At 42.0% G+C, this 13928-nt stretch overlaps 1 protein-coding gene across 1 annotated transcript; it reads left to right on the top strand.

The window, feature by feature from the left end:
- Positions 1-5207: 5207 nt before the first annotated feature.
- Positions 5208-13839, top strand: LOC139412161 (dipeptidase 1). The gene is made up of 10 exons (XM_071158977.1): positions 5208-5587; positions 6206-6332; positions 6595-6727; positions 7071-7221; positions 7755-7824; positions 8262-8438; positions 10914-10998; positions 12523-12598; positions 12921-13056; positions 13284-13839. Exons 1-10 carry the CDS (start codon positions 5460-5462, stop codon positions 13467-13469), a joined length of 1269 nt encoding a protein of 422 aa, XP_071015078.1. The 5' UTR covers positions 5208-5459; the 3' UTR covers positions 13470-13839.
- The last annotated feature ends 89 nt before the right edge of the window (positions 13840-13928 follow it).

The raw sequence follows: 13928 nt of genomic DNA, 5'->3' as shown, positions 1-13928 counted from the left end.
TGTAAGTTGCCTTTCCTCTCTGTGCCTCTATCCAAATTGGTCCCAATTACAACATAATCTCATCCACTTCAGGAAGTTAAGCCTTTTCTTTTTTGTTCAATCAAACTCTGTCAGCCAGAACCTTGTTAAATCGGGAATGCATTACCAATTGACATCAAAGCCAATGAGCACTGCCTCTCAGACCCAAGAAGAAAAATGAATGAAGAATGAAGCAGTTGAGTTTGTGCACAGTGGCTGCTGCTCAGTTGAAACAGAACCACAACGTTTCCTGCAAGAGATTCAGACCGTCAAAAACATAATTTCATGCCTGATCTTCTCAGCCATTTGGCTTCAATATCGTATTTGAACTTCCCTCTTTTCTTATTATCTTCAGACCTTGTCTGGGCAGCATGTTGACATACAGGAACTAAGAAGCAGTGAACTAAGTAACAACTCTGAAATGCCGTCTCCTGAGTCAATAATTAATCATGTCCTTCATCTGAATGTATAAATAGGTTCTCAAACATAATCAAGCGGCTGAAAGCTGGTGTCCTCCAACAGAGACAGCATCATTGCAGTCATACTGGGTCTCAAATGCTACACTGAACCTCATAGTGCTTGTAATGTCAGTAGTCAGACAGAATTACACTTGGTGCAGTCAAAGGGTGAGATATGCCAATCTAGGGTCAGAAGGGAAAATCATTTGTATTCTGTTAATAATAGGTGAAGGATGTGCTAGTCCTTATTATATTATTCCGACAGGTACAGACAAAACTAATAGCGAATTCTTGTTATTATTTGACGTGATTTGATTGTAATTATTTTGCTGCTTATCTACCTTATCTATGTTTTGATCATGTAATGTTATATAACCTAATCTGCAAACTCAATCCGAATCGATGACAAAGGCAGAGAAACCACAGAAGGACAGATGAAACATGTCACACATACACAGTGCTGTCTGCAACACTGAATAGTAATCTATTTAAATCCAGTAACTTTCAGAGTGAAGGTTTGTTCAGCCCTTATGCACAGGCCAGGGATATAAGCAAATCAGATAATCTGCTTTTGGAGATAGTGATAACTCCCTGTCTCTATTAGTGACTTAATTCAATTATCCCCACTGTATGTGTGATATAAAACACTACATTCAACGGGAGGGGATTGGGGTTGCAGGGGGTTCGGACACATGGAAGAATTGTCAAAAAGGTGCAATATTTTCCGTTTTTTATTTAATTTTCACCAGTTAGAGTTTTCTGATGCCCTGTATGATAAAGTATTATCTTACATCATATCTCTCAGTGACTTGATCTCTGCATGCTGGTGTCTCTGGCATCCTGTCATACAATCCTCTCAACTCCATATAAAGCTCTCTTTTCTACTTTCTCTTTATTCTGTCCACTGGGAAAACCTTACCCCTCAGCTCCCACCTGGAGTGAGGGTCTGTCACTCATACAACACCATTTAGTCTAGTAGTTTAGTCATGGGAGAGTTGGCCACAGTCACCACAACCAGTCAGAACTGTCCCAGCTTCTCAGGTGTGGATGGAGGACAATAACCATTGAAGGGCTTGAAGGGTTCGTTTGATTCCACATAACACCATTACCCTTACCAAAGAACACTCAACAAACACTCTTTAAGTGTGTACTAGCGTTATCAAATGCGTGTTTGTATACCAGCCATATCTATAACAATTAAATATCGGACTAGTTCAATATGAATTTTCTGTGGAAGACGGGGTCGCTCTGGTAGAGTTCACAGGCTTCTGTGGATATACAGTATCTCTGATATTGTTGCATGTTGAAAAGGCACATTTGTGTGGTCGGGCACTGTAAATATGTCAGCTGTGAATGTTTCCTGGTTGGCTTGGCAGATATTAGTTTCCCAGATACAGTGGAGGACATGAGACAAAGCCAAACAGCTGTTTGCACAGTGTCCTCTCCACAACGTCAGAGCGATTGAGAACAAATATTATTAATGGATTTTACTCTGAATGGCTGTTTGACTTTTCTTTGTCAGTTCAGCAACATGAAAGGCTTTCCGATAAGGCTCCTTCTAAAAGCCACATTCTACTCGTCTAATAATGGTATGATAACTCAGGCCCTATGGAAAATAAAATATATTTTACTCACATACATGTTCTCAGAAACACACACACACAGGAATTCCTGGGGATGTAGATGAGAAGGGAAACAGGAAGACAGGAAATTAAAGTCAGTCTCCCAATCAGACCTCAGAACACATTGTGATCACCCAATATCAACATAAAAGTACAAAGCGCCTCACGTTTCATAAACACGAGACAAATGTCTGGGGAATGAGCTCTCTCTCTCTCTCTCTCTGCCTGTGTGTGTGTGTGTGTGTGTTGGGACATAGCCCAGAAATGCGATGTGTAGGTGAGACTACGAGAACAGAGAGAGAGAGACTGAGTGTCTTACGTACATTTAAAGACTGGGCAGAAAGTGTTAGCGATGGCTTTCTTAATTCAGAGTGGGGCTCCAGAAACATGGACATACACAGACCACTCTGCTCAACACGTAAGGGGGCCACAATCATCTGTGAACACAAGTGGTCTAGATGAGCACTTATACAGCCAAGGTTCCACAAGGAACTTGCTATAGGGTACAGATAAAGGCTCTTAATTTGACCAGTTTCACAGTAGGAAAACAATCCTACAACAACAGGAAATGTGAATTATTGTATGGATTATAATTAATGGACATTTATGTAGGGGTTGACAAAGTTTTAGTTAGGACAAATCAAGTCTGACATTTTTAAGTGGAAATTACAAACTTTATAAGCCTTTTTCACCTCGAATACAGTAGAAGTTTGCATTTCCAGCTATAGTCAAATCCAGTGGCGATTTTTGTAAATCTTGTTGGGACAAACAAAAAAATGTTGGGGAATGCATGCCAGCAAAGCCACTACACAACACAACACAAAACTAAACAATATCAACATCAATAATGACATAATTCAACAAGAAGCCATTTGACAGGAAGAACATGATATTTACCTCTTAATGGAAAAAGAAGCCTTATCATATAAGATAAAAAACAGCCTATAGACTGACTACAAGGGTTATGTACTAGCGTTCAGATATCCCACTGCTATATTGATATACAGAGACCAGATTCACTGCCTGTCATTTGAGAAAAGGATTAACGCTGAAAGCCAAATCATTTGATTTATTGAAAATAACCATTCAAAGCAGAACACATACAATTTGAGTTATGTACATTGCACCTAGTTAATTATTTAGGAGCTGTATGAATTAATTATCTTTCTCATCAAAGGTTAGAGAGCTACCATGAAGCAGAACCTGTACAGAGACAGCATAGCAAAGCAGCATAGTCTGGTTAAATTGTGGCCTAAAAGGGATAAAAGCAAGAATGACAAGAATGTTCCTCTATAATTATAATTTTCACTGAGGGTGCAGAGGTTAACCTTGTGTGAATTGAAGAAGTGTGTGTTTACTCATGAGCATAAAAAAAACTTTTATATTTTTACTGATGTTTATTTTGTCTTTTTACATATTTTGTCCTTTAGCAGATGCTCTTATCCAGAGCAATTAGCGTTAAGTGCCTTGCTAAACTGCACATTGACACGTTTCACCTAGTTGGCTCAGGGATTAAAACCAGCATCCTTTCGTTTACTGGCCCAACACTTAACCACTAGGCTACTGTACCTGTTGTCCTGTGATGTAGAAATTCATCCTGAGAGAGACTTTGTCATTTCTTCAAACTATCATCTTTATTTAACATTGATTCATTATTGCAATAATGAGACTAGTCAACCCAACAGTCTTGACTTTTGGGCCCAGTAGCCTAGCCTTTACAGACAATGCAGTTTCTATATTGTTGTCACTAAAGATGCTTATCTGCCTCTGGTGTTGCTTCTCAGATGCAAGAATAAATAGACACAATAAGGGTTTTGTTCTATACAATAGAATAGAATAAAACTTTATTGTCCATCCAGGATGGACATTTTTCTTTGGCATCACCTTCATTAAAATAATCACATACACTCTCACACATTTAAACCAGTCAGTCCATCATGTTGCATGCACTAACAACACAGAGGACATTAATACATTCAGTCGCAAACGACCACTGTCCCAACTGCACTAGATAGATAAGTACATATATCGATACAATTTACTTTGCATTTAGTTGTCCAACAGCACAAGGAACGAATTAATGTTTGAACCCGCTGTTCTGTTATTCTGAAGCACCGTTCAGAGGGAAGTCTCTCGACTGAGGGTGTAGGGGGTGGGAGGGGTCGCCAACGACAGCCAGTGTCTTCTTTTTGGTTGCCTTGTGGAACAGAATGCTCAAATACGCCTGTGGTCGACCAATTACTTTGCTGGCTGTGTTTACTATTCTGGTCAGTTTGCTATTGCTCCTCTACGCTCAGATTACCATACCAGACTGTCATATTGAACACGAGGATGCTCTCCACCAAGCTGCTGTACACCCTCTCCAGAACATCCTGGCTGACCCCAAACCCCTTTAATTTCCTGATTAAGAACAGGCGTTGGCTTGCTTTTACATTTTTTAAATTCCTATTCCTCCAGGCTCTCTTTATCTCAGTTACGCCCACCACATCTTATCTATGGAATGGTAGCTGTAGGTTATTAGGCTCATCTCTGTTCACACAGACATTTCATAGAACAGAAATGTCTTACTATTGGTTAAGTATATAATCGTTAACTATTAATATCAAACAAATCAGGTAAATATGTCATTTTTCTATCATACCTGTCATTGTATTGGTATTGGTATTGTGGTATTGTGACTCAAATATAGACGTATTTATATTTGTATATTTGTATTTATATTTGTGGACGTATAACAGTGACTCCACTCCGAGTAGAGTAGAAGGTTAACCCATCTTATTAAACTTGCACTGACCCCTGATAAACTCCGACCCTCAGCACATATTGTTGATGGGGTGCTCTCTACATATATTTAGAACACATGTTTATAACATTTTATTATTTAAGTGGTCATGCCATCATCGGGCACTTTCCAACGATAATCCACATCTATATCATTACTGGGGTTGTCTTGCTTATGGATTTCAAACTTGAGGGAGTTGTACTGAACGTTACACATTAACCAATATGCTCAACTTCATGTGTTGATTTTACAACCAAAGAGATAATGACAGAGTAGGCATAATAAACTATCTCAAGTATTTGACCCTGGCCCACAAAGAGACACTTTGGGGACAGAGGAAGAGTTCGGAGGGAACACAGTGAACTGTGAAATCTGAAGAAGCACCAGACAGACCAAAGTCAAACTAACTTAGTGTAGGCTGAGAAATGTATTGAAAAACTTTTTTTGAGTTAGTAACAAACAGGGTTAGAGAGAAAACCATAGTGGCTGTAGTGAACCAGAGGCTGTTGGAGAGGACAAGTCCAGGTCAGGCTGGATCAGATTGTGTGTTAGCTAGGGTGTAGTTTGAGAGAGTAAGAGATGTTGTCTGGAGGTAGTGTATGGGGGACTCTGCTGATGCTGTCCTGTGTTCTCAAGCTCTCCTTGACACAGGATGAACACATGAACAACGCACTGAGGCTAATGTCAGAGACACCACTGATTGATGGGTAAGTGACTAACACGTTTGTCTCTCCTCACAAGACCCTAGAATGGGTGATTTTGAATGTTTAAACCAAAATGAATCGTTTATAATACATTACATCGACATATTTGATTCACACTGTAATGTTAATGGCACAGAAGACGTGCCAATGTAAGGTGTGTATTGTATGTGTAAAGACTGACGCTGGAGATGAGAAGCAGGTACGGGGAGTTGAACATTTAATGAGGAACGGACAGGTAACAGGACAGGGAACAGCGTCAGCACACGGGTAAACAAGGACGTATGACAATCAATGCAGAAGCGGGGAACAGAGTGGGGAACCAGACAGATATAGGGGAGGTAATGACAGAGGGGATTGAGTCCAGGTGAGTCCAATGATCGCTGATGTGTGTGACGGGGGGGGGGGGGGGGAGGCAGGTATGCGTAATGATGGTGGCAGGAGTGCGTCGTGCTCGGGAGCAGGCGTGACAGTATATGCTTCGCTAAGATTTTGGAGGCTGCTTTTTAACGTTTCAAGATGGTTCTGTCCTAATGTACAGTTAAATAACGGCTGTGTGTTAGCAGCACTGACTGCCCTGCATGAATAGTATCATGCGTTGATCTCTCTGTCTTGACTCCACAGCCATAATGATCTGCCCTGGCAGTTGAGGATGAAGTTTAACAACCAGCTGAACCAAGTGGATCTGTACACCCTCAACAACACACACACCAACATCCCCAAGATCAGGGAGGGACGACTGGCAGCACAGGTACACACACGCATGCACCCACACAAACTGACAAGGACGCACAAAACGGTGTATGTGAGGGTGGTTGATAATAATACACATATTAAATCAAGGACCCTAGCTTCAGCCGCGGGTCGATTTTTTTCTTCTTGAGTGGATGGTTGGGGGGCCAGAACATAATTACAAATAATTTGTAGACTGCAAATTGACCACAAGAAGCCCGCCAGTTGGGGAACTCTGTATTACGTAATAAACTGATAAAACGTTTACTGTCCACTTGCAGTTCTGGGCAGCATATGTACCATGTGACACTCAGTACAAAGACGCAGCCAGACAAACTCTGGAGCAGATTGACGTCATCCACAGAATGTGCATGAAATACCCAGAAGCCTTCATGTTTGCTACCAGCAGCAAAGGTGAGTCATCTACAAAAAAAAGTGGAATCAAAAGTTATACAGTAAGGGCTTTACTCAATATGTAAAGTGAAAGTGTCATAGATTCCACAATGTACATTTAAAGGTCATTTCCAATTGAGCCAACATATGCAGCGTTTACCGTGAATGCAGTCTCCGCCAACACGGGAACATTGCCTTTAAATTTCAAACACACTGTAGAGCTGAACATCCGCGATACAGATTGAATGGAGCCATACATTTGGTTACGAGAATGAAACCCCTTTGGAACACTCAACTGTGAAATACCATAGATAACAGAGTTGCATTCACCCACCTGTATCATCAAGTATTTCTTTTACCACAGATATCGTGGATGCCTTTAGTCAGAACAGGACAGCCAGTCTGATCGGGGTGGAAGGAGGACACTCTTTGGACAGCAGCCTGGGAACCCTGCGTACCATGTACCACCTGGGGGTCCGCTACCTCACCCTCACCCACAGCTGCAACACACCATGGTGAGTAGGCTCTGCTACCCTGCTGACGACAGGGCCACCCTGGTCTGGGGACTAGGTGCCACAGATTATACTTAGTAAGTGACAAGGTGCTCAACATTTTTTTTGTCGTACTTCATAGTTGAGATTCCTAAGCATATCAACGCTTTCCACACCATATGATGCTCTCTCAAAGAGCACATACAGCTAAGATAGAAATGACACGAATGTAAATGAATGAGACACAACAGGTAACAGCTGAAACTGCTTATTAATAGACAACAAAAAAAGACTGTATTTCACTAAATTCTGTGGTGGGGAAAATAGGGGATTCCTGTCGCCACCTGTTTCAGAGGTGTCATATTCTGGGGGGGCCGTCTAAACAGATGGGCCTGCTAATCAAACCATGGCCCTGGACAGACTACAGAGTCTATTGAATCCCTCAGCCCCTCACTGATTCATATCATGTTAGCAGGATATAGGAGAGTGGAAGGGAAAGATCACTTCCAGAAGCTGGCCTGGTGTTTTACTGTGGTTGTGTGTGTTTTCCCCCCCAGGGCAGATAATTGGCTTGTGGATTCGGGAGCCGAGCCATCGCAGCACAATGGACTGTCTGAGTTTGGCAAGGTTGGTCTATCACACTGAGCCACACACACACACACACTGGAAATACCCCACTCATAACAAAGGTCAAATCTATGATACTATTTGGTGCGGCTTTTAGTACTTCTGCTTCTGTCAAAAACATAGGCAATATTCCAAGTAAATATTTTTGTCAAATGAGCAATTCCTCAGAAACTATTGGGTTACACTCAAAGACTCATTTTCGTCTAGTTTGCCTTTAGATGTTCATTTATGTTATAGCAGTATGATATCACTTGTATAAAACACACTGGATGAGAACAAGTTCATTCCCTTGATCCTAGCTACAAACCATATCATTAGGTTTGATAGGCTGAATGAATCACATAGAATTGTCTCTATAACACCAGTAGGGTGACACAGTAAGAGGGTCATTTCCCCCAGTCCTGGCAGAAACATTCATTTTTTTCTCCACCCGACAGCAACTGATATTTGAGATGAACCGCATTGGGATGTTGATAGACTTGGCCCACGTGTCAGAGAATGTGATGAACCAGGTTCTAGACCTGTCCAAAGCCCCAGTCATCTTCAGTCACTCCTCTGCCTACGCTGTGTGCCCACACAAGAGGAACGTGCCTGACGACGTCCTGAAGAAGGTGGTGAGTGAAGGGGGAAAGGGGCAAGGGGATAGTGGATTACAGAATATACAGTGCCTTGCGAAAGTATTCGGCCCCCTTGAAATTTGTGACCTTTTGCCACATTTCAGGCTTCAAACATAAAGATATAAAACTGTATTTTTTTGTGAAGAATCAACAACAAGTGGGACACAATCATGAAGTGGAACGACATTTATTGGATATTTCAAACTTTTTTAACAAATCAAAAACTGAAAAATTGGGCGTGCAAAATTATTCAGCCCCCTTAAGTTAATACTTTGTAGCGCCACCTTTTGCTGCGATTACAGCTGTAAGTCGCTTGGGGTATGTCTCTATCAGTTTTGCACATCGAGAGACTGACATTTTTTCCCATTCCTCCTTGCAAAACAGCTCGAGCTCAGTGAGGTTGGATGGAGAGCATTTGTGAACAGCAGTTTTCAGTTCTTTCCACAGATTCTCGATTGGATTCAGGTCTGGACTTTGACTTGGCCATTCTAACACCTGGATATGTTTATTTTTGAACCATTCCATTGTAGATTTTGCTTTATGTTTTGGATCATTGTCTTGTTGGAAGACAAATCTCCGTCCCAGTCTCAGGTCTTTTGCAGACTCCATCAGGTTTTCTTCCAGAATGGTCCTGTATTTGGCTCCATCCATCTTCCCATCAATTTTAACCATCTTCCCTGTCCCTGCTGAAGAAAAGCAGGCCCAAACCATGATGCTGCCACCACCATGTTTGACAGTGGGGATGGTGTGTTCAGCTGTGTTGCTTTTACGCTAAACATAACGTTTTGCATTGTTGCCAAAAAGTTCAATTTTGGTTTCATCTGACCAGAGCACCTTCTTCCACATGTTTGGTGTGTCTCCCAGGTGGCTTTTGGCAAACTTTAAACGACACTTTTTATGGATATCTTTAAGAAATGGCTTTCTTCTTGCCACTCTTCCATAAAGGCCAGATTTGTGCAATATACGACTGATTGTTGTCCTATGGACAGAGTCTCCCACCTCAGCTGTAGATCTCTGCAGTTCATCCAGAGTGATCATGGGCCTCTTGGCTGCATCTCTGATCAGTCTTCTCCTTGTATGAGCTGAAGGTTTAGAGGGACGGCCAGGTCTTGGTAGATTTGCAGTGGTCTGATACTCCTTCCATTTCAATATTATCGCTTGCACAGTGCTCCTTGGGAAGTTTAAAGCTTGGGAAATCTTTTTGTATCCAAATCCGGCTTTAAACTTCTTCACAACAGTATCTCGGACCTGCCTGGTGTGTTCCTTGTTCTTCATGATGCTCTCTGCGCTTTTAACGGACCTCTGAGACTATCACAGTGCAGGTGCATTTATACGGAGACTTGATTACACACAGGTGGATTGTATTTACCATCATTAGTCATTTAGGTCAACATTGGATCATTCAGAGATCCTCACTGAACTTCTGGAGAGAGTTTGCTGCACTGAAAGTAAAGGGGCTGAATAATTTTGCATGCCCAATTTTTCAGTTTTTGATTTGTTAAAAAAGTTTGAAATATCCAATAAATGTCGTTCCACTTCATGATTGTGTCCCACTTGTTGTTGATTCTTCACAAAAAAATACAGTTTTATATCTTTATGTTTGAAGCCTGAAATGTGGCAAAAGGTCGCAAAGTTCAAGGAGGCCGAATACTTTCGCAAGGCACTGTATATGAGGGACTTGGTCATTCCTTCTCCTTAGACCTCATCCCTTCCCCGAGGAGGGTGGTGAGTCAGGGGAGAAGGGTGAGAGACGAGGGGATAGAGTATTGGGAGTCGGGTAGTGAGAGGAGAAGGACTAGGAGAGCAGGTAGAGTGAGGGGATTGGAGGGTGAGGTGTATAAAGGAATTGGACCTGAGATTGAGTGGTGAGTGGACGTGATCGGATGAAGGGGTATGTGACGGAGGATAAGGGGAAGAACATGGATTGAGGAAACAGACAGGGAACTGAAAAGGGGTTTAAGAGTGAAAAGGAGGTGTCTGGGAATATAGGCTGAGGGGAGGATGAGAAAGGGAAGGTTGAGGCAAAGAAGAGTAAGCAATAAGACTGAGAAAAAAAACGTGGTAATGTCTACAGTGATATTAAAACTACAAAGATATCAAAAGGAAGTTAGAAAAGCCATCAGATCTTTCCAGTAACTTGGAAAACAGACACAAACTAAAACGTTTTATTACACTATTAAACCCAGCTCACGTCAGAAGCATTTATTGTGAAATACCTCATGCTGACAATAGCTTTACCAACAAGAGTACGGGAAACGTTTGAGCTATTCAGTGGTAAGGGCCCATAAAACTACAGATGAAGGAACATTGTATTTCTATATAGCACCATAAAATGTTAACAACAGAACATAAAAGCCCAACTGACTACACCAACATGGTAGCTACAGTTCTTCATTGTAATGGTTAGTGACTTGAGTTTATAGTTCTGACTTATCATACAGTTTATATGTCTCTGTCCTTTTTTCTCACCAGCAAGACAAAAAAGGAATTGTCATGGTGAACTTTTACAACGACTATGTCACATGCAGCAATACAGCCAACCTATCACAGGTGGCAGGTGAGTAGCTGAGTCATGGTCATCATTTTTATCATTACTTTTTACTCTCCACCAATCACTCACTCACTCACTCACCCAACCTTGTCTCTCAAATTATTATACAGTTTCTTCAGAAAGTATTCATACCCCTTGACTTATTCCTCATTTTGTGTTAGTCTGAATTCAAAATGAATTCAAAATATTATAATTCTCACCCATCTACACACCATACCTCATAACGACAAAGTGAAAACATGTTTTTATACATTTTTGCAAATGTATAAAAAAATACACTGAAATATTACATTTACATAAATATTCAGACACTTCACTCGGTACTTTGTTGAAGCGATTACAGCCTAGAGTCTTGACGCTACAAGCTTGGGACACCTGTATTTGGGGAGTTTCTCACATTCTTCCCTGCAGATCCTCTCAAGCTCTGAGTTTGGATGGGGAGCGTCGCTGTACAGCTATTTTCAGGTCTCTCCAGAGATGTTCGATCGGGTTCAAGTCTGGGCTCTGGCTGAGCCATTCAAGGACATTGAGACTTGTGGTGAGACTCCTGCGTTATCTTGCCTGTGTGCTTAGGGTCGTTGTCCTGTTGGAAGGTGAACCTTCGCCCCAGTCTGAGGTCCTGAGCGCTCTGGAGCAGATTTTCATCAAAGGTTCTCTCTGTACTTTGCTCCGTTCATCTTTGCCTCGATCTTGACTAGTCTCCCAGTCCCTGCCGCTGAAAAACATCCCCACAGCATGATGCTGCCACCCCCATGCTTCACCGTAGGGATGGTGCCAGGTTTCCTCCAGATGTGACGCTTGGCATTCACGCCAAAGAGTTCAATCTTGGTTTCATCTGACCAGAGAATCTTGTTTTTCATGGTCTGAGTCTTTAGGGGCCTTTTGGCAAATTCCAAGTGGGCTTTCGTGTGGCCACTACCATAAAGACCTGATTGGTGGAGTGCTGCAGAGATGGTTGTTCTTCTGGAAGGTTCTCATCTCCACAGAGGAACTCTGGAGCTCTGTCCATCAGGTTCTTGGCCACCTCCCTGACCAAGGCCCTTCTCCCCCAATTGTTCAGTTTGGCCAGCTCTAGAAAGAGTCTTTGTGGTTCCAAACTTCTTTCAGTTAAGAATGTTGGAGGCCACTCTATTCTTGGAGACCTTCATAGCTGCATAAATGTTTTGGTACCCTTCCCCAGATCTGTGCCTCAACACAATCCTGTCTCGGAGCACTACGGACAATTCCTTTGACCTTATGGCTTGGTTTTTGCTCTGACATTCACTGTCAAATAGACAGGTGTGTGCCCTTCCAAATGATGTCCAATCAATTGAATTTACTACAGGTGGACTCCAATCCAGTTGTAGAAACATCTCAAGGATGATCAATGGAAACAGGATGCACCTGAGCTCAATTTTGAGTCTGACAGCAAAGAGTCTGAATCAGTTTTAGAATAAGGCTGTAACGTAAAAATAAATTGGAAAAAGGGAAGGGGTCTGAATACTTTCTGACTGCCCTGCATATTCACCTTTCTTTTCATGTTCAATCTAGATCACTTTGACCACATAAAGAATGTGGCTGGACACAGTATCATTGGTTTTGGTGGGGATTATGATGGAGTGGGCAGGTGAGTCGAGTGAATTGACCTAGGAGTTATTCACCTAGTTACAATAAAACACCAATGAACTTGATTGAGCAAAGTGCATTATCTTAAAAGGTGCTAATTGTAATATACCAGTAAAAAAGTATAAAGTCATATGTCTGAGTAGATATAGTAGTAGTATTTAAAAAATATATCAAAAGTCATGTCTGAGTAGTGGTAGTAAAATATTTGATAAATGTTTTACATGGAAAGAAACCCATTCTGCCGGGGGAGGAGTTCAGAAGAATTGCATAATATTGGCTTCAGTTTGACACACACACCCCTCTCTACCTGTGCTGTCTGTCAGGGTACCGGGGGGGCTGGAGGACGTGTCTAAGTACCCTGCTCTGGTGGCAGAGCTGCTGAGGAGAGGATGGACAGATGTTGAGGTGAAAGCTGCTCTGGGAGACAACCTGCTCAGAGTGTTCAGAGAGGTGGAGCGTGTGAGTACGACAGTAAAAGTGACACACTGACCTCTACAGCTCAGAACCACTCACAACACCACTGTTTCCACAAATTGACATCAACACACAAGCCTCCATAGATCCATTTAAAAGAGGGCTGATGCAATACAGAACACAGTGCATACACAGAGATTACAGGCATATTTAATGCACTATTTGGTGCAGTGCTTTGTTACCCTCCCTGACTCTGAACTCCTATCTTCCAGGTACGAGACAGCCTGAAGGGTACAGCTCCAGATGATCTGCCCATCCCTTATGAAGAAGTGAAAAACGACTGCAGGACCAGCTACGGCTACCCTGTCCCCAACCCAGACAGTGCTGGGACGATTCTCTCCCTCAGCCCTCTGGCCCTAACACTGACTCTGAGTAGCCTGCTCTCCTGGTCTCTATAAGCCCCCTCTACATAGACCATGCTGGGTGTGATGTAATGTCTATGGCAGTAGGCTGCCCAAGGCATAGCTGGACCTTACCACTTGAGTTCTGTGGTCACTTCATCTTTCACAAGTTCTATTGGTGATGTAGTCCATGAACTGTGTCTGAAGGATTTGTACAACGAAATATTAACATTAGTAAACCAGTAAATTGTTCCGAAACGGTGTTATACACATCACTGTTGACCTTATACCAAGTAAATCCATGACCAGGCAACTTTACATTTTAGGGTTTAAATTGAACGGTTAAATGTGGCCCTCAAACAAATAATCAGGAAAATTGTGTAAGCACAAGTATTTTTGGGGTATAATAATAAACATCTAATAACTCTACCATGCTGTCTTACACCTTCCACTGCATCACTGCCTTTTTTACTTCAGTGTTGTACCATGAGCCCTGTGACACAGGAAATACTAAAC

The sequence above is a fragment of the Oncorhynchus clarkii genome, chromosome 6 (assembly GCF_045791955.1).
Source record: "Oncorhynchus clarkii lewisi isolate Uvic-CL-2024 chromosome 6, UVic_Ocla_1.0, whole genome shotgun sequence".
Lineage (NCBI taxonomy): Eukaryota > Metazoa > Chordata > Actinopteri > Salmoniformes > Salmonidae > Oncorhynchus > Oncorhynchus clarkii.
The sequence above is the reverse complement of the archived record's forward strand: the minus strand, read 5'-3'. Positions and strand labels throughout refer to the sequence as shown.

What these genes read in the sequence shown, in the direction of transcription:
- LOC139412161 (XM_071158977.1), top strand. Translation starts at nt 5,460, where the DNA reads ATGTTGTCTGGAGGTAGTGTATGGGGGACTCTGCTGATGCTGTCCTGT. An exon ending in GAGACACCACTGATTGATGG is followed by an intron (nt 5,588 to 6,205) that starts GTAAGTGACTAA and finishes TTGACTCCACAG; the next exon opens with CCATAATGATCTGCCCTGGC. An exon ending in TGTTCAGAGAGGTGGAGCGT is followed by an intron (nt 13,057 to 13,283) that starts GTGAGTACGACA and finishes CCTATCTTCCAG; the next exon opens with GTACGAGACAGCCTGAAGGG.